The 20,053-nt window shown below is 43.8% G+C and overlaps 2 protein-coding genes across 8 annotated transcripts in view; one reads left to right on the top strand and one right to left on the bottom strand.

The window, feature by feature from the left end:
- Positions 1 to 20,053, bottom strand: part of LOC135216985 (meiotic nuclear division protein 1 homolog) — an 81,389-nt gene that overhangs the window by 19,857 nt on the left and 41,479 nt on the right. For 4 of the 5 annotated variants that reach the window (XM_064252536.1, XM_064252533.1, XM_064252532.1 and 1 more), the window contains exons 2-4: positions 14,623 to 14,749; positions 13,825 to 13,961; positions 13,317 to 13,422 (exon numbers count right to left, since the gene is read on the bottom strand). In XM_064252536.1, coding sequence (XP_064108606.1) covers positions 13,317 to 13,422; positions 13,825 to 13,961; positions 14,623 to 14,712 — 333 coding nt within the window. In that variant the 5' untranslated portion in view covers positions 14,713 to 14,749. Of the gene's footprint in view, positions 1 to 13,316; positions 13,423 to 13,824; positions 13,962 to 14,622; positions 14,750 to 15,081; positions 15,105 to 20,053 lie in introns of those variants that run through there. The other variant, XM_064252535.1, reaches the window with a different exon arrangement.
- Positions 18,361 to 20,053, top strand: part of LOC135216980 (uncharacterized) — a 45,640-nt gene continuing 43,947 nt past the window's right edge. Inside the window, exon 1 of one of the 3 annotated variants that reach the window (XM_064252517.1) lies at positions 18,361 to 20,053. This exon is cut by the window's right edge and continues 250 nt beyond it. The gene's annotated coding sequence lies outside the window, so the exon portion shown is untranslated. The other 2 variants (XM_064252516.1, XM_064252518.1) reach the window with 2 other exon arrangements.

Raw genomic sequence — 20,053 nt, forward strand, 5'->3', positions numbered from 1 at the left:
TAAAATCCTTACATGCTACCTATGAAAAGTCTTCAGTTGACTTTAACAGAAATGGAATTTTTATTCTAAAATTAATATTAATAATACTTACCTGTATAATTTATCTAGCCCTAAATCCCCAAAAACCGCACCAAAATTTACCACATTGGCAACCCTGTTACCTCCTATTCTGTCCACCAGTTGGCAACACTGTCGTTGACAGATACAAAAACCTTCCCTCAAATCAGTTGTGATAGGCAGATCGTGGGGTAGGATGGGTGGGACTAGATAAATTATACAGGTAAGTATTATTAATATTAATAAAAATAAAAATTCCATATTAATAAACATTACCTTAATATAATTTATCTAGCCCGATTAACCACATTTAAAAGGAGGAGGGAATCTGAATACAATTTCCCCTTCGGACAGAATAGGAGAAAACAAACAAAGAAATATATATCATAGGCAGTCAAAACTCAACCCAAGGTCTAAGATACTAACAACTCAAAGTCTCCTACCATAATGCCACCAAACTGCGGTAGCACAGGACAAGGAGTAAGTGCATAGTCAGTCCGTCTGTACTAAAGTCAGGTGACCGACCAGGTGACCAGTCAGACGAATTGCGGACAGCAAGGCTGCACCCTGAAGACTATCAAGCACTATTCTTTCCCTAAAGGATGAGTGTCTGGACTGTCTGGGCGATTCAAAGCTAAGCAAACCTTGGGGGTGTATCAACGCAACCCGACGTCGCCAGCAACGAATCGGCTCATGAGCAACTCCTAACTCGAGCTTTCTGGTGCCAAGAGAAAGAGCGCGGAGCAAAAAGGCGATTCAGTCCCGAAGGACGAATGCCTGACAGTCCAACCTGGTCTCATGTTACACGATCATCGGGGGTGTATCAACGCAACCGACTTCGTCAACAAGAAACTCAGGGCTACTAAATGTCGCCTGATCTCACACGAGTGTCTGACTCCGAGAAGACAGGTGAGACAAAAAGTAGATGGTGAGCGAGTCACCAGTTGACAGCAGACGATCCATCGACTAATTCCCTGTCCAGGACAGTGGAAGAAGCAGGAGTCGTCAGGACAAGCGAACCAGTGGCTAGTCCTAGGTCAGCATCGACTCTGGGAGAAGCGTAGTCGCCAGTGCCGACAACCCAGTGGCTGGAACCATTTCACACTGAAAATGGAAGCAGCATGAGTTGCCAAGCAGTCAGTCCTTGTCATCAACAACACCTAAATACCAAACTGCCTAATTCCCATTATAACTACGTCAAAAACTGCCATGGGTTACAATACAAAAACAAAAAATATATACAACAAAACAAAAATTAATGAATAATATACAGGTAGCAACCAAACGTAAAACAGGAAGACTACCTAATTCTCCTGTCTGACGACCTGTCCTGCCATCACCAACGGGCCCAAAGAACGAAGGTCGCCTAGAACTAGAGAAATATCCCTCAAGTAAAAAGAGGCAAAAACAGAATTAGAACGCCAAGTCGCCGCCTCAAGCACCTTGGCGACTGAGACGTTCTTCATAAAAGCTACTGATGTAGCAACTGCTCTAATACTGTGTGCTCTCGGCGTCTGGTCTTCCCCAGCAGCCGAACCACCAGTTTTAACGATCAGATCTCTGAGAAAAAAGGATACACCATTCTTTGAAATAGGTCTCTTGACATTTCGGGGTGAAACAAACAGATGACGGGGACGACCCTGAATGTCCTTCGTGCGGCGTAAATAACATGAGAGCGCCCTAACAGGGCAAAGTCGACCAGCGACTTCAGTACGAAAGACCTGGGAATGGGATTATCAGACGATTCAGTCTTTGCGACAAATTCAGGAAGGTATGACAAAATCATGTCTTGTCCAGATCTGGCAACCAGAAAAGAGAGTGCTTGCAGTTCACCCACCCTCTTGGCTGTAGCCAGTGAGACAAGGAAGAATGTCTTAGAAGAGAGGTCCCTAAATTTGGCAGAATTCAGAGGCTCAAACGGAGGGACCCTTAAGGCTTGAAGGACTTTGTTAACGTCCCATGTCGGAGGCGAACACTGCGGCCTGGGTCGAGATAGGGAAAAAGATCGAAGTAAATCTCTAATGACATAAGATGAAGAGATCTCAGGAAGCCTTGCCTTAAAAACATAGGAAAGCATAGACCTATAACCCTTAATGCACGAAGGTGACAGGGCCCTGTCATGATGTAAATGAACTAAAAACTCCGCTACTTTCGGTAAGGAAGGTCTAGAAATTGAATGTCCTTGAGACTTACACCAACGTCTGTAAACCAGACCTTTATTTAGCCTGATAATTTACTCTGGTTGATTGCCGTCTGGCAAGAGCCAACTGTCGCGCCACTCTGGAGGAGAACCCTTCGTGCTTGGAGAACCTCCTGACAGTCTCCAGGCATAAAGATGAAGCATGTGGAGCCTCTGATGGAACCGATGAAAATGGGGTTGTTTGAGAAGATCTGGTCTCTCTGGCAGGCGAATGGGGGGTTCCACCAGTGCTTCCAGAAGGTCGGGAAACCACTCCTTCTGTGGCCAGAAGGGGGCGATCAAGGTGAGATCCAGACGCTTGGTTGCCCTCACTTTGTTGAGGACTGACCTCACCAGAGAGAACGGAGGAAAAGCATAGGCTTGAAGTCCCTCCCAGTCCTGCAAAAGAGAGTCTGTCCCGGCACTCTGAGGAGTCTGGTAAGGGGCGAAGAATATCTGGCACCGAAAATTCAGTGGGGTGGCAAACAGATCGACTGTGACAGGCCATTTCTTCCTGAGGCTGTCGAAGACTTCCTGGCAAAGTGTCCACTCCGACCCTTGAACTTCGTTCGGTCTCTACAAGGTTTCTGCTAAGACGTTGTGATGGCCCAGGATAAACTGAGGGACCAACGTAATCCCCCTGTCTTCTGCCCAACACAGGATTGATTGGGCTTCTTGAGTGAGAAGATCCGACTGTGTGCCGCCTTGGTTTCTCAAGTACGAGACTGCTGTGGTGTGTCGACAAAGATCGCGACAACCGACTCCAACACTTGTTCCTGAAATGAAAGAAGGCCTAGGTACACTGCCCTCAGTTCCCTCCAATTTATTGACATGCTCCTCTCCTCCTCTAACCAAAGGCCCGAAGCGGCTTCGGAGCCCAGGTGTGCGCCCCAACCTTGATCCGAGGCGTCTGACCAAAACATTAGGTCCGGAGGAACTGAAAGAAGAGATGTCCCTGACTTGAGGCGGTGAACTTGCATCCACCAACGGAGATCCTTCCGACATTGTGGAGAAGAGGCGACTATCGTGTCCTCGGACACGAAATCCCATGACTGGCGAAGTGTCGACTGAAGGGACCTCATTCTGAGACGACCTCCGGGAACCAGTTGGATGAGGGATGACAAATGGCCCAGGAGAGACCTCCAAAGAGAAACTGGCTGCGTTACGGAGGACAAAAATTCTTCGATCAGACTCAGAAGCTTGTCTATCCGTTTCTGAGCGGGAGAAGCCCTCAAAATCTGGGAATTCAAAACAATCCCCAGATATGTCATGATCTGGCAAAGGATTAGATTGGACTTGTCGAAGTTGACACGAATGCCCAACTCGACACAAAGAGACAGAACTATCTCCCTCGACCGGAGACATTTCTCTAGAGATTCGGCCTGGACTAGCCAATCGTCCAGATACCGAAGCATCCTTACATTTAACTGATGCAGAATAGCTGAAACAGGAGCCATCACCCGAGAAAAGACCTGTGGAGCAGTGGTGAGGCCGAAACAAAGGGTCTTGAACTGGAAAACTCCCGAGTCCGTGAAAAACCGAAGGTAAGGTCTGCTTCTTGGATGGATGGGGATTTGCAGATAAGCATCCTGCAGATCGATGGAAATCATCCAGTCCCCCCTCCTGACGGATGAAAGAACAGTCTGGACCGTCTCCATCCTGAACTTGGACTTTAGAATGAACTTGTTCAAAACCGAAAGATCTATGATGGGGCGCCAGGCACCCGAGGCCTTTAGAACTACAAACATCCGAGAGTAAAACCCGGGAGAAGGAGGAGCTCACTCTATGGCATCCTTCTCCAAGAGGGCCGAAAGCTCCTTCTCCAAGGCTTGACCCCTGATTGAGTGAGGGTAATAACTGCTGAACTCGAGAGGACGATTGGAAAGTGGAGGTCTGGAAACAAAAGGGATCTCGTAACCTTCCTTCAGGACCTCCACCACCCAAGCATCCACCGGCCTGCTTCCCCTCCCCTGCCAAGCTGACCAATGGTGGGAGAGACAAGCTCCTACTGCGGTCTCCAGGCGAGGTGATGACTCCTACTTCCGAAAATTCTTACGCAGAGACAAGGAAGAAGAAGAAGAAGAAGAAGGTCCTCCTGGAGGTTGAGCTCTTTCTCTGCCCTTAGAGCCACGCCAAGAACCTCTCCCACGTTTCAAAGGGTGAGCACCAGAGGATGAAGTAGAGGCACCAGCAACCTGAGATGTACTCTGGAAAAAAGAGCCAGAAGGAGGTTGTTGGGCTGGAGCAGAAGGTACAGATCTGGTCCTAAACTTACGCTTACTCCTTGAAGGAACGGGAGGAAGACCAGAGGAAAAAGCTCTTGATAAGGCCCAGTGAGCTTGGGAAGAGGCATCACCTTGATGTTCCTTCAAAACCTCAGAAAGCACAGAAATATCGAAAAGGAAATCGCCAAAAGAAGAGGACAACAGACGGGTTCTCTGAATCTCTGATACAGAGGAGGGTAACTGTGACAAATACAGGTTACGCCTTAGAGAAACAAGAAAGGCCTGCACTGAAGCAGCAAGCTCGTTCTGATGTACAGAAGCGATTGAAATGAGGAGCATCAGGAGGAGCATCAGGAGGAACAAACCCGGAGTCCTTGATATACATTAAAAGCCCTCCGAGGACCCACATATTGAAGGATTGAGCTTCTTGTAAGGAGCTCATAACAGACTCTATAGCAATAAAATCTTCAATTGAGACAGAGACCGAAGCCTTAGAAGGCAAGGGTTGACTTGAAAGTCGGACAAAATCAGGATTTGGCTTGGGGGGTCGAGAGAATGAAGAATCATCCGCCACCTGGTAAACTCCTCTCCGGTGTCGTAGAAGAGAAGAGAGCTTCCTCTTCCCTTCCCCGATCACCTTCGAAGTTTAGCGGCAACGTCCGCCCTCACTCTCGCGAACCTCTGGGCAAAGGGAAAACGTAAAAATTCCCGTGACCGGGAAGGACCGTCAAGAAAAATCCCTTCTGTAATACAACGAGGCGGAGGCTGCTTCTGCTCTTTAGGCCTCGCCTGAGGAAGAAAACTCAAAATTAAATCAAAAAGTTTCTTGAATTCTACATCATGACATCCATTCGAGGAAACATCAATATCACACGAATCCGCGTCATCATCATCATCATCGTCAGATCCTAACTTAAAAACTTCCCCTGAAGTAAAATCCTGACGACTAGCTATCTTAGGCCTGACACTAATATCCCTCCCCCCTTCTCCTAAATAAGCGCCCTTTGGCACTGTTACGGGACTAACAGGGGACACGTTGGGTAAAGATTCGTTAGGCACCTGCCCGGACCGGATCCCCCCTAGGCCTTCACCACGACGGGGTTCACAAGCCGGGGTATCTGTCGCACCGTTACCCATGGTGCTGTCGACAGGTACCTGACGAGGAGCTGAAAATGAATCTAAAAGTGTTAGACATTCTAGTAAAGGCTTCTTGAAAATTCTCTGACAGATTGTTAAACTTAGCTGAAATATCTCTATCTAAACTAAGCTGTAATTTCTTAAAATTCTGTTTCCAGGTAGTTTCCATTGCCAAAATCTTTGAATCTACATCAGAAATAACTTCACTAATTACCGGTTGTACAGGGGGCAAAGCATCAATTAATTCGGAATCGGAGTCGTACGATAGCGAAACCGAAGAGCCAGAACCATGAGCGCCCAAGTCAAAGAATTCGTTAGATACAGTTCTAGCAATCGATTTCTTTTTCTCCTTAACCGATCTTTTACGCTGCAAGATTGTTTGGCGTTTCATATAAGCAGTCATATCCTCGTCAGACCAGGGCTTACATACGTCACAACGAGAAGTCAAGTCACAAACCTGTCCACGACAAGAGCTACAAATGTCATGGGGTTCATACTCCCTGCTACTCATCCTTGTCCCACAAACCGGGCAGTTCCTGATGTTGCTGGCAGAAGGAAGCATCGTAATTTCTTGGTAATCCATTGTAGAATTGGACAGGTCAGTAGTTCCGGGTCGCGCAAAAGTTCGTAATTTAAGATAAGAACCACAACAGAAATCAAAGCTAATTCACTATTTCGTGATGTAATGCGTGAGTGGTAATTCACATAAAGTCTCATTTGACAAATAATGAAAGCTTTAAAGGCACAAAAATGTTTAAGGAAATTTATAAAGAGCGGCCGTGATGTAAACAACACGGGCGCTCGTTAACAACTGATTTGAGGGAAGGTTTTTGTATCTGTCAACGACAGTGTTGCCAACTGGCGGACAGAATAGGAGGTAACAGGGTTGCCAATGTGGTAAATTTTGGTGCAGTTTTTGGGGATTTAGGGCTAGATAAATTATATTAAGGTAATGTTTATTAATACTAGAATTCTTTATGCTGCCTTGGACTGAATATGAGCTCTTTACACAAATGAACACATTTTCAAGAAAGTTATCCCAATATGATATGGTAATGATACAATAAAGTTTGTTCATACTTACCTGGCAGATATATATATAGCTGTATTCTCCGAAGTCTGACAGTGGTCGGCCAGGTGGTTAGTACCCATTCCCGCCGCGGGGAGGCGGGTATCAGGAACCATTCCCATTTTCTATTCAGATTTTCTATTACCACTGTCTCCTGAGGGGAGGTGGGTGGGCACTTTGATTATATATATCTGCCAGGTAAGTATGAACAAACTTTATTGTATCATAACAATATCATTTTGTTCATGAAGCTTACCTGCCAGATATATATATTAGCTGAATCCCACCTTTGGAGGTACGGAGAGACATAATAGGATTTTAGGAAACATACATGCAGATGACTGACATCTTGGTTCCATACCTGTTAGCATAGCTGTCACCCAAGTCGGCTTTTGCTTTACTAGAGTCTCCAGCAAGGTAGTGACCTGTATAGCTGGTGAGTTCTAGATGATCTGTCAACGGGAGCATGACCACAATGTGACTAGACCATATTGATCATACTATGAGGGCTAAGAAGTAATATATATATCACCACCTGACCAACCTAGCCAAAGTTAAGGATGTTTAACTAAAGCTAAGAATTGAGAAGTCCGCCACTGGCAGCCGACCCAACAACTATAATTAACAGCTCTTCCTAACCATTTTCTACAGGATAGGATGAGTGGTACTTCTTGCCCACAAGATTGTGTCAGCGGACACGTATGGCCCTAGCGAGCAGCAGATCTCATATGTCGTCTTCACATCGCAGGTAGTGTGAAGCGAACACAGAGTTGCTTCGCTAAAACGCGGCACTCAGGATGTTACTGAGTGCCATGCTCTATTGAAATGCCTCCAAGGCCGCGCCCTCACCTCGTGAGCATTCAGTTTAAAAGATTTCAAATCCTTGTCCAAACATGACGAATGAGCCTCTTTGTAAGAGCTTTTTAAAAAGAACGCCAGGGCGTTCTTTGACATGGGCAAGTCTGGTCTTTTTAAGGAACACCGCAGATTGTCCGAAGGACCTTGACTTCCTTTAGTTTTATCTAGATAAAACTTGAGAGCCCTGACAGGGCACAGGACTCTCTCTGGCTCTTGCCCAATAATTTGTGCCATCCCCTTGATATCCAAGTTTCTGGGCCAAGGGTTAGACAGGTTTTCATTCTTAGCCAAGAACGAAGGGCTTAGAGAACACACCGCATTATGTCTCTAAAGCCAATATGTCTGCTGATGGCTTAAACCTCACTAACCCTCTTTGCCGTAGCTAGAGCTTTTAGAAAGATTAGCCTTTCTGGTCACATGCTTCAAGTTTGCAGAAAGGAGAAGTTTGAAAGGCTTCGACATCAGGAACTTCCAGACTAAGTCTAAGTTCCATGTCGGAAGCTTCGATTTAGACAGTTTCGAGATTTCAAAAGACCTCAAAGATCGTGAAGGGCTTTGTTCGGCAGATCCAAACCTCTGAGTCCAAAGACCGTCGACAACATACTTCTGTATCTTATCCACATTCCTCAGACGGAAAGGGAAGACGGCAATCTAATTCACAGAGGTCGAGGTGGAGGAACAGCTATTCTTCCTGCACCATCTCCAGAAAACGGCCCACTCCGATTGGTACACTGCAAGAAAGGAAGCTCTTTTAGCCTTGGCAATTGTACTTGCCACTGATTTGAAAAGCCTCCCCCTCTGGTCAACTTCTTGATAGTCTGAACGCAGTCAGACTCAGAGCGGAGAGGTTTTGTAGTACCTCTCAAAGTGGGGCTGTAAGAGTAGATCGACTCTCACGGGAAGGGTCCTTGGAAAGTGCGCTAGGAAGGACATGACCTCTGTGAACCAGTCGCTCGACGGCCAACATGGGGCGATCAGCGTCATCCTCGCTCCCTCTGACGCCGCAAATTATCTTATTACTTACTCCTAAGAGTTTGAGTAGGGGAAAAGAAACTAAACATCCATCCCTGTCCAAACCCATAGGATGGCGTCTATTGTTACCGCTCCCGGATCGAGAAAAAAGGGGAGCAGTCTAGAGGAAGCCTCTTCGTCTTCAACATTGCAAAGAGATCTATCAAAGGACGCCCCTAAAGTCTCCACAACTCTCGACATACTTTTAAGTGAAGAGTCCACTCGGACGTCAGTAGTTGCTATCGTTGATCGAGAAGATCCGCATGGACGTTCTGCAATCCTGTAACGAACCTCTTGAGGATCGCTACGTTCTGTGCCTGTTCTCGCCACAGGCTCTCTCTCGTTAACTCGAACAGGGACCGAGAGAGTGTTTCTCGATACTTCTTGCGATATGCGAGAGCTGTGGAATTGTCAGAGTTGATCTGGACCACTCGGTCAACAACTCGTTCTTGGAAGAACTGGAGAGCCAACCTCATTGCTTCCAATTCTTTGAGATTATGTGCCAGGACATCTGTTTCCCTCTCCAGATGCCTGGCACCTTCTCGCTATCACCTTAGGTGATCGTTGACCGACAGAAATGTTCAGAATCACTTCCATATCTTCGATGTTACGGAAAAACTGGAGAGGTCTGAATTACAGTCTCTTCAGGGAAACAAACTTCTCCGGCGAGGAAATAGTCCCCAGCAGACTCATCCATTCCCTCACCGAGCCTGTTTCCTTCCCCAATAAGGCTGCGCTTTGCCTAAGCAGGTCCGCATTATTATCATAGCGCTATGCCACGGTAGACTCGTACAGAATTCTGTTACAGTGGAGTAAACAGAACCGAAAAGTCTAAGAGATCTCTGTTGAAAAATTTTCGCAAAGCGAAGGCGATGTTCATTCATGCATGCGAGAATTCCCTTCAACCCGAGGCTAAAGTTCGTGATTGTAGGGCAGAGATACGGTTAGTCAGTCAATCCCGCAGGAAAGAGAGACGTCACCGACCTCGCATGGCAGACAACCAGCTGGAACTGAGCTGGCTCTACAGTGACAGCAGTCTACTTTCGCCGTCTCGCACTATTCTGCCTGAGTTGCCAGCTATTCCATTCAACGAAGGGATATGTTTGATACCATCATCGAGCAGAAAGAAACTCAAGCAGGTACATGTAGGCGAAACAGATTTCGCTAAATACAGAAGCTGAGCTGGTGTTGTCGTAACAATACCTAAAATAACTAAAAGGGAAACTGGAAACTCCTGGAGGGTTGCCGGGAGTACCGATTAAATGTAATTAGAATAAAAGTCCTCTCAGTCGCCATCCGTAGGGGTAACTACGGTATGCGTATATAACTTGAACCATACAATTGCTTAATAGCAATATGACGTGAATGTAAAATACGTAGAGTATTTTGGCCACTTGGACAGCTATCTCCCTACTACATTCTTTCTTCGACGAGGAAGAGAGGGAATGGAGATCGACTGTCTTCGTCCTCTTAGCCAAGAGAACGAATTAGTATTAGCCGCAGGAGAGCCTCAAGTGATAACCGAGAACCGAAGAGGACAACTCAAGCTTCTTATGTTATTGGACAGAAGGCTTCATGGACATAGTCTACAAGTCTTTTTCCCCGACGAGCCTCAGCGAGGTAGTAACCAATGAATGAGAGTTCTTCTGAATCTTGTCAATGAAAGCTTATCCGATTACGCGATAGAATGTTATTGGGATTTTTGTCAATGAGAACTAACCCATTTACGTGACAAAGAGTTTAATATTTTGTCAATGGGGGCTTACCCACTTACCTGACAAAACATTCAGTATCTAGTCAATGGGGGGAACCCACGGATATGACAAAAGGTAATCTAGGAATTTTGAACATATAGTCTTCCCGATTCCCGTAGAAATCGAGGAAGGGGCAGGATTGCTGCTCAGAGACTGGACTTTCGGCAGGTAGGACCCGAAGGTTCCCCTTAGGCAGCGCCTTCCTGAACGCAGAAGAGGCGTTTTATGACACCGAAATCTGCTTCAATTTACTAGTCTCCTTCTAGATGCCATATCATCAGAACCAACCTGACTACCTTATCCATGCAGGTTGGATAGTTATTCGAGAGAAAGAGAGTCAGGTCCCCGAGACTGCAGGTCCAGGGCTCCGAAACACCAACCTAGGAGTTAAAAATATCCATCGTCCTGAACAGCCCTTTCAGATGGCAATGCAGATCTGAAAGTGTTTAGGAAACCTTAGCAGAGGACGGGAGAGAACTCCTCGGGGCGTCTATCTGGCTGGTAAAATCGTCCTGGGAAGAGGAAGGAACTCTCCAACCAGCTTCCTCTCCCGTCTCATATCAAATGCCTGCTCTTACGCTTAACCTCGCTGGAAGTAGGGCAAAGGAAGTCTTGCCTTGCGCTTTCCTGGAGTCCATCTAGTCATGGATTCTATTGAACGCTCTCTTCGTAGAAAGCGAAGAGGACATCTTGACTAGACCAGGTGCCTTCAAGACGAAAGTCGGGAATGCTTAATAGCAAACTCCTAAGCTTTGCGAAGTTCCGGTAAAGGAACATCCTGCGGAGCGTTCTGAAGAGTGTCCGATAAAGGAGCGTCTTGAGGAGCGTCCTGAAGAGCATCCATGTCAGCGTCCTGACGAGCATCCAGAAAAGCGTCCAGAAAAGCGTCAAGCTGAGCGTCCTGATGAGCAGCTCGTGACGAAGCCGCATGCAAAGCGTCCAGCTTAGCTGCCAAATTAGCGTCATGCTTGGCAGCCGACGAAGCATCCCTCAGGGACGAGCGAGAGGCATCTTGGTGAGCTGCTTGACTATGCAAAGCAGCTTGCCGGGCGTCAAGCTTAGCAGCTTGAACAACATCCTGCTTCGCAGCAGAGCGAATGTCACGTACCGTATACGGAGCGCCACGAGGAAAGGAGGGGGGAGTGTCTTGGGGAGCAGGAAAACAATCCTTGCTACGAGAGTAACGACGTTCCTTCCTCTCGACAGAGCGTCGAGCGTCTCGAAAAGCGTCCTAGCGAGGGGCTTGCCGAGCGTCTTGATGCATAGAACGCCGAGCGTCCTGAAAGACGTCCTCGCGAAGGTATTGCCAAGCGTCTTGCCTTGAAGAGAAGGAGACTGCCTGATTCTCTTAACAGACAGCCTCGAATCCTTCCTGCGGCGACGCAGTACTGCCTCTATCTTGGCGAAAAACGAGGCTAACTGTTGCTGATCCTGTGAGAAGCGAGGGGCCGCCTTCTTCCTTCTCACAGTAACAAAGTTAGGGCGTCTGGCGCTCAAAAGCGTCCTGCTCCGATGACGTCCTGTTTCTCTTCTACGGTGGAGTCGTAAAAATGTTCAGGCAACGTTTGCAAAGCATGACGAGAGAGAGGACGTGAAGCGTCCTCTTCTATAAAGCTTCTCTTTAGAGGGCGCGAGTCCTTCCGAAAGTTCTAACCCCCGTGTGGGGAGGAAGCTTCGGAGGACAAGAAGCAATCCTTCAGGATTCGCGCACGTGCACGATCTTTGGCAGCCTGGGAAGCGTCTTCAGGTCCTGCCGAAGGGACGCCAGATCGGTGGGGAGTCCCCGTAACCCTCCTTTGGCTTTCGACTTGCCCACTCCCTGTGTCCTGGGAGTCCGACAGAGGTCCAGGCCTAGAGGCATTATAGGGCCGATCTGATGCCCCCTCCACAACACTAGGGGCACTACACTTCAAAACACTGATTGGAGAGCGAGCACTTTAGATTCCAAGATACGGATGGAATCCACAATAACAGAAAGGGCATTACCTCTCGCAGACATAACCTCATAGCCCGTAGGCCATACTACAGTGTTAGGCAAAACAAAGTCTACAGGAAGGTTAGCAGGTTAACTCCCCTGACTTCTGTTTACTGATGCAGTCTTTGAGGAAGACCGCCTGATTCAATCACGCTCTAATTTGCGTACATACGAATCATACGTCTTCCCTTCGGAATCAGTCAAACTCTCACACTCCTTACATCGATCTTTCAATAAAGAAACATGCCCTGTACACATCGTGCATACCAAGTGAGGATCTACCGAAGCTTTCGGTAGCCTCACCTTACTCTTGCAGACAACACAGTCTGAAACTAACCGAACTAGATTCAGACATCTTATGCAAAGGTCAATCAAAACCAAATTGAAATCAATCTATGATAGAGTATGCCTAGCCACAAATCCAAGTCAATAAACCAAAAGACAATTAGGATACTTAAGCGGCAATGAAGTTTACAAAATCCAAAGACGGAGGTACTGAAAACAGGTGTTGACAGTACCGGCGACAGAGAAAATCTGAATAGAAAATGGGAATGGTTCCTGATACCCGCCTCCCAGCGGCGGGAATGGGTACTAACCACCTGGCCGACCACTGCGTGTGTCATAAGTATTGAAATTCTGTCGAACTTCGGAGAATACAGCTATATACATATCTGACAGGTAAGCTTCATGAACAAATTTTAATTTCAATAGGAATTTACACAGATACTGTTATAACAAAATTAAATGTTACAGATCAGGGTAATGCAGCTCCAGTTGCAAATTTTGAACATTTTTCCTAGCCTGAAAAGCCATCACACTGAGCTGAAAGATAGATACTGAATAAAAAATCAGTAGCTACATGGCACAGACAACAGTAAAAACCAGGTAGTAATTAAAGCAATTTTTACATTAGATTTTTTACATAGAATTTTTAACTGAAAAACACAAAATTAATTTACTTCACCAGACAAGTTTTCCTTCTCGGTAATACTGTAACTTTTGTGAAGTAAATAGCATTGTATATTGGTGACGGCATAGTAAATTACAATACCTTGGCTTCTTCTAGTTTTGTCTGAGCTGTTTTGAGTCTTTTGTTTGAATCCTGAAGACGAGCTCGAAGTTCTTCAATTTTCTTTGTACGTGTGCTGAGTGCTTTGCTAAGGTGGTAACGAAAAGTTTTGATAAAATTAGTTGGACTACTTGAGTGGGGTGCCATCAATTAAATATTTTTTCTTTTCTCAAGGTATAAGGTTAAATTTATAAGAGATGCAATTATGGACCTGGCTCTGATGAGTTTCACTGTAGTAACATTCAGTTATTGATCTTAAAACATAATAGTGTGAAACACAAAATAATGCTAAAGTATGGTTATTTCTATGGCAAAACTATGCAAATAATAATCCTAAAAGAATCAGTCCTTGCATTTGCTTTCAATGAAGATTTTGCATTATGTGAAAAGAGAGAATATGTAAGGTAACGAAAATCCTTAATGATAAAATACAATATATCACAAAAATACCCGACAATATATTACTTCAACAGATGCACACACACTTTACCTTGGAAAAGCCCAGAAATATACACTAGTGCCTATTTTGTCTGTATCAATCATGCCATCATCAACAAGAGACTGAACAACATCTTTCACAGATTGAGATATGACACCCTTTTCTTTAGGTCCCAGCTTCTCTAGTTCCTGTAAAGGATCAAGTTAAAGAATGGAGTACATTTAAAATAATTACATTAATATAAATTTCAAAAATCCCAAAAGAAATCTATCATTAAATACAATACAGTGCCAAGTAAAGATTTTGCAGTAATCTTTAAGTGTTACAGTGTTAATGACCTATTAAGTAATAATGGATAAAGGATGTATTTCTCACAAATGTTCCTAAGTCCTGTTCTGTTGCTACAGTAGTGTCATGTCCAACCTTTCTGACTATGAAAAGTTCTTATGATTAATATAAAGCCATGTAAAAACTTGTTATATGCTCAAAATGTCAACAAATGAAAGTTATAAAAATCGTAACAAGAAACTTCAAAGTTACAGCTTCTTTTAATACTACTGCATAACTGGCACTGAATAATCCTGATGTGTTTCGCCGCCTGGTCTTCAAGACCGCAATTTCATAATCAATCAATACTACATAACTATCCAAATTTTAACTGTAGATGTAGGACAAGGCACAAATAACCTTTACCGAGTCATAAATAAATCTTTTAATCATGAATATTCTCGAACTTAGCTATGCCTACTAGGTCCCGTAGGTAGTACATCAACAAGTTTATCTTTAAAAAACATCATCCACCTCATCATAGTGAACTAAGCCATCAAGACCAGTCTTTCCTTCACTAACCTTCAGTTGGAAAAAATCCTTTTTCTCATAGAACAGTTCCATGATCTTAGTTCTTTTCTCCTCGTGACTTAACCCCTTTCTTCGAGACATCTCGGTTTTGATGTAAGCTGCAGACACGCTTCAGCGGCTGGAAGATGATACTACATTATCTTTCTACAATGGGTATTCAATCGAGTTAGCGTCTCGCATGATGAATACATCATTAATATTATACAACAGAAGAAATGGCCCCATAATTCCATAAGGAAAAACACAATAATACTGAAAGTAAAAGAGGCATTAAGAAAAGAAAATATGGCAAAAGATTTGAAAACTTGGAATAGGCTACGGGAGGGAGGCCTTGCTAGAATACATCAAGGTTTGAGTTGCTGAGACAATCTTATCACATCTTATCAATGATTCAATGGTGAGTACATCACATTTATGAACATATAAATTCCAACATCCAGTAAAAACTACTTGTTTCAATCGATCCCCTAACTTCAAGTTGGAACAACATCTGCACCAAATGTCAGAAAGTGTTGTCTGCTACAGGGACACTGCAAGCAACACTGATCACTGGAGAGTGCATAAGTCTGTTTACGTACCAATCAAAATGTAACGAGACGATGTGCACCTCCATCACCACGTCTCCAGTATAAAATATGTGCCAAATGAACAAAATACAGGATACTTAATGGACAAAATGTACAAAATATAACTTCATGGACAAAATAAATGTGCTCAATGTAACAAGTGAGTACAATTTGGCCTCTGGGTACTTTGGGAATTTTTGTCCATAGGGTATATTTTGTCAACTGGATGCATTTTATTCATTAAGAATATATTTTCTGTTGGGTAAATTTCTTCAACTGTATATGTTTTACGATTAGGTGTATTGTATGTAGCATATAGTTCCCCGTATTTATTGTTCATCAATAAATAAAACAAACCTATCCATACTTTATGCTTTGGGCCCAGAAATATGTAGCTACTAAGTGAATTTGCCTCGGTTTCTTATATACCAGCAGAGATGCCTTTTTTCCCTTCCTACTTGCTTTATTTATATGCTTACAATCACAGATTTTGTCTATGAAAATACTAATTCCGGTTGTCTGGAACAAGGAAAGTTTAGGTGGAATATTAAGTGACATCTTACTTTGGCTCCAATTGGAACACTTGTGATTTCTGCAATAGGGGCCCGTTTTATTGTTAAATACAGTTTACAATAATTATGAGTCAATCACAGACTGACTGTCTTAATGTAAGTGACATCATTTATACATCAATCAAGATATTCCTGGCCTGTTGTTGAAAGAGGACGGGAAGTAGTCGACATAAAATTCAAGAAACTTTTGCTTCCTCAGTCGTTCTCAGCAAAGGTTTTAGTACCTGCATTAAAAATTACGGATGCACCGATACCAAATTTTTGGCCGAAAAGAACATCAGGTATAACTATTTGGTATTTAGTCCCTTTATTACCTGGATAGTTCGGCTTATATTATGGATACCATTAGAAGACTTTTAATAATTTAGGTACGTAGTGCTTCCTCGAATTCATGGGGTGACGAGAAATCTGAAATAACTAGTATATACTTTTATTCTGAGTTTTAATTGGTATATTGGCTAGAAACAGTTAACACACTCATCTGTTTAGATTATGAAAGGTCCTGGTGTTGGAGGGGTTATTCCTTTGTTTGGCGGGATTTGTTAATATATACATTTTGGAAGCCTAGAATGATTTTAAATTCCTATACTTATGACAAAAGTATAGGCTGGTATCGGTCAGAAATTCACCGATACCGATACCGCAAACACTAACCGATACCACCGACACCGATACTTGGGCACATCCCTATTGGAAATGTTATCAAATGTTAGTTGAAATGTAAAATACCCTACAAATTTGGAAGAATATATATATATATATATATATATATATATATATAGATATATATATATATATATATATATATATATAATGTGTGTGAATACTGTGTTTTCTTTGTTCTAGAGCCATCCCACTAGGAGAACAAGTTAAAAAATTACAGCAATATAAATATAACGAAAAAGAACCAAATAATAATGCTTTAAAGTACTTGTTCAAGTTACAACCGTGTTCAAGGCGACACAGAGAAAATAATAGGAATAAAAATTAATGAAAAAGGAATAAATGGACAGCAAGAAATACTGAACATCTTAACAAAATGAAAGATACAAAAATCTGTTTGAGGTTATAAAAGATGTAGCTACAAAAAAATGACTGAATACAAAAGGAAGTTAAGTCAGGTAATATAGATGCAAAGACAGAAAGATAGGTTTAAAAATAAATTCACGTAAGCAATTACACAAGATTTATCAGCAGAAAATAATTTGAGATAATGATGCTGATGCAAAATTTACAAGAGAGAGAGAGAGGGACCGAAGGAGAGAGAGGAGAGATAGAGAGAGAGAGAGAGAGAGAGAGAGAGAGGAGAGAGAGAGGGGGGGGGGGGGGGGGAGGGGGGGGGGGGGGGGGGGGGGGGGGGAGAGTTTGATCCTCTAGGTCCAAGAGCCGTTCAGGCAGGCATGGCCCCTTGGCACCAAAGCAATACGATATGAAATATCCAACTGAGGTAAATCAATACACAGCTAGCCATACACCAACCTACAATTCCATCTGGTTACAACAACAAAAGAGAGCAACACACTACCATAACTCGCCCCCTCCCCTCCCCTCAAACTCCCATTCACCGGTGGTTCCTAGTTACATGAAACACAACAAATCACCAAACTTCAAACTATAGTTTTCATCCGTGTTATCGAACACCTCCGCACCATTTCGTCATAAAGACAATGGTCATTCAACGAGAGATTTCTATTGGAACATTCACAAATATCCTCGTTAGGCAAGAACGAATTTCAAGCGTGAATCCTTCAACAAATGTCATGCAAAAATTGTAGGCCTGTAGCCCTTGCTTGAAATTCAAGCTTCCAGAGAATGCGTTGTATGGTGTTAATAGGCAAGAGGAGGAGGTCAAGGGAATACTACAGAAGACGAGATCTCGCCTATTAAAACAGGAAAAAAAAAAGAAACTACAACTTTTACATCTTGCACATCCACCAGGCAAAAGAATTTTAGGCAAATAGATACCCTCTCCACATACTTGACTTCCGGGAGACACACGTACACACGCTTAAATGTACCCCCTTGGCCCTTACACCGAATATGCGATCTCGCTTCTCTAGAGGGAGGGTTGCTTGGTAACTTGACACATACAAGGACAAACACTATGATCGTACTTGCCGTGCAGACGGCACGGAAGCGAAAAACGCTCGTGAATCATGCTATTTATAGCGCCTTTCATTCAAGACATTGGCTTTTTTCCTTTTCACTGAGCCCTCTCACTTTCGCACAGGGCTTACCTCATTTTTGTTTCACTTGTAGCGATTTGCATGAATTCGTCACTACAACCAGGTTGGTTTTGATATAGCAGGCCTTACGGTAGTGGCAAAGGTGGCCCTTACGTACGGTAAATGCTAATTATATATTGATATATATATATATAAATATATATAGATATATATATATATATATATATATATATGTGTGTGTGTGTGTGTGTGTGTGTGTGTGTGTGTGTTTTATTCCACCTACTCCAATTCAATCAAGATCCCCAAGTGTTCTTTCACTCCCCACTCACCCCCCGAAATTTCCTAGGTAACCGTGCAACACCTACGTGGTATACACACGCATGTGTTCTGTGCACGAAAAAACACAAACACACGCACGCACACACTTAAACTGCCCCATTCCCCGCTCGCGTTGTGAAAGCGATCCTCTTGCATAGTTGGCGGATGCCCACACAGGGGTCAAGACTGAAACTTCACTCAACTTCACTTTCGCAGGGATAACAGGAAATCTTCGAATGAACGAAAGTGCTTTTTGTGAAAACTGTGGAAAACAGGACCATTTGTCTTAAGATCTGAATATCAACGAGTTTTCGCCAGGGATGATGAAAATTGGCCTGTTATTGCACAAGTGTCCCAGATATTCCACCTGTTCCAATTTCTAAGAAATCTCAGATTGGGATCATCCAGAAGCACCTGCTTCGATAAATTTAAGTGATCTCTAATGAACTCTGAGTAAAAAAGTGAGTGTTTATCATAACTAGTCTAACGAAAATGCAGTGAAGTGTGTTTTGTCATCGGCTTACTTACTACTCTACAGTGTAGCATCTTATCGTCGCCCGTTTCCTGAAAGATTATACAAATCATATACTGAGCAGCTAAAGGAAGACAAAGTCAAAGCTGATTATACAGACGAATAAGTCCTCTGAAATTTACGAAAGGAATTTTCCCACCTGAAGTAGTCAACCCTCGAAAAACCGAAACAACAATATCGAACTGACAAATTGTCACGCCATTGCTAGGTGTTTCCCAGACACTCCCAGCCACCTCACCATATTAACAGAAAAGTCAAATTAAAGGATCTCCATGTCAGTAGAACACCATACGGTGACGACTATCCATTTTCGACCAACTGGACCTCGTCAAAACCAGCCATGTCACTAAATGCTTCCAACTCCTCGCGTCGCAGGGTCAACTCGAACACCAGTCCAAGCAACGGCTCCTCCAAATGTCACTCCTGGCGGAATTCTAAGTCCGGCGGCCAGAAGCAGCATTCCATTAAATCCCTGAATTCCAGTCCGGGAATCTCGAAAAGCAACAACGAGGTTGCTGGTGGTGGTGGTGGTGGTGCTGCTGCTGCTGCTGCTCCGGTTAAACAGGACAAGGGAGCTCTGGGGCTCCTCTGGGCAGTTTCCCGTCTCCTCGTCATTCTGGGCAAGGGCCTCGTGGCCGTGGTGATCTTCGTCGTGCTTTTCAACCTGGCTCTCGTCGTCATTAACAAAACGCTCCTCGGCGGGAAATTAGCTCAGTACATCGACACCCCTTCCTGGAGGGACGTCTTGGGGAGACGCGTCCATTAGCCGGAAAAAATTGCAACCCATCCATTAACCTACTCAGAGAATAGCTCTGTCAACTATAGTGAAAGCGGTGTGGAAACATAATTGCAGTTATTTCTCATATGTGATCTGTATTCTACTAGTTACTCTCAGTTCCCTACTCAAAGGGGGAATTAGTCAAGGAAAATTCGTGACTGATACTCGAAACGGCAGAATGATTCAAACAAACACGAAATTAAAATCAATACATTCATGGTCGACGGAAGAGCTTGCGGTCCATTGCTGTCAAATGTGCAAGTTTCCGAAGCCATTAAATGAAGTGTATTCTATGTGAAGGTATGAACTAAGAATGAAAGATATTACATATGCAAATACAATATATCTTAGTATGTGCTTTTCTTGACTTGTAAACACAAGTTAAAGACCACAAAACAATATAAGACTTAGCAGTGGCGGCCGTTCCTTTCGTCAATGTCACCTTGTAGTCTAAACTCTAAAGCTGATCA

The sequence above is a fragment of the Macrobrachium nipponense genome, chromosome 7 (genome assembly GCF_015104395.2).
Source record: "Macrobrachium nipponense isolate FS-2020 chromosome 7, ASM1510439v2, whole genome shotgun sequence".
In the NCBI taxonomy this organism is placed as follows: domain Eukaryota; kingdom Metazoa; phylum Arthropoda; class Malacostraca; order Decapoda; family Palaemonidae; genus Macrobrachium; species Macrobrachium nipponense.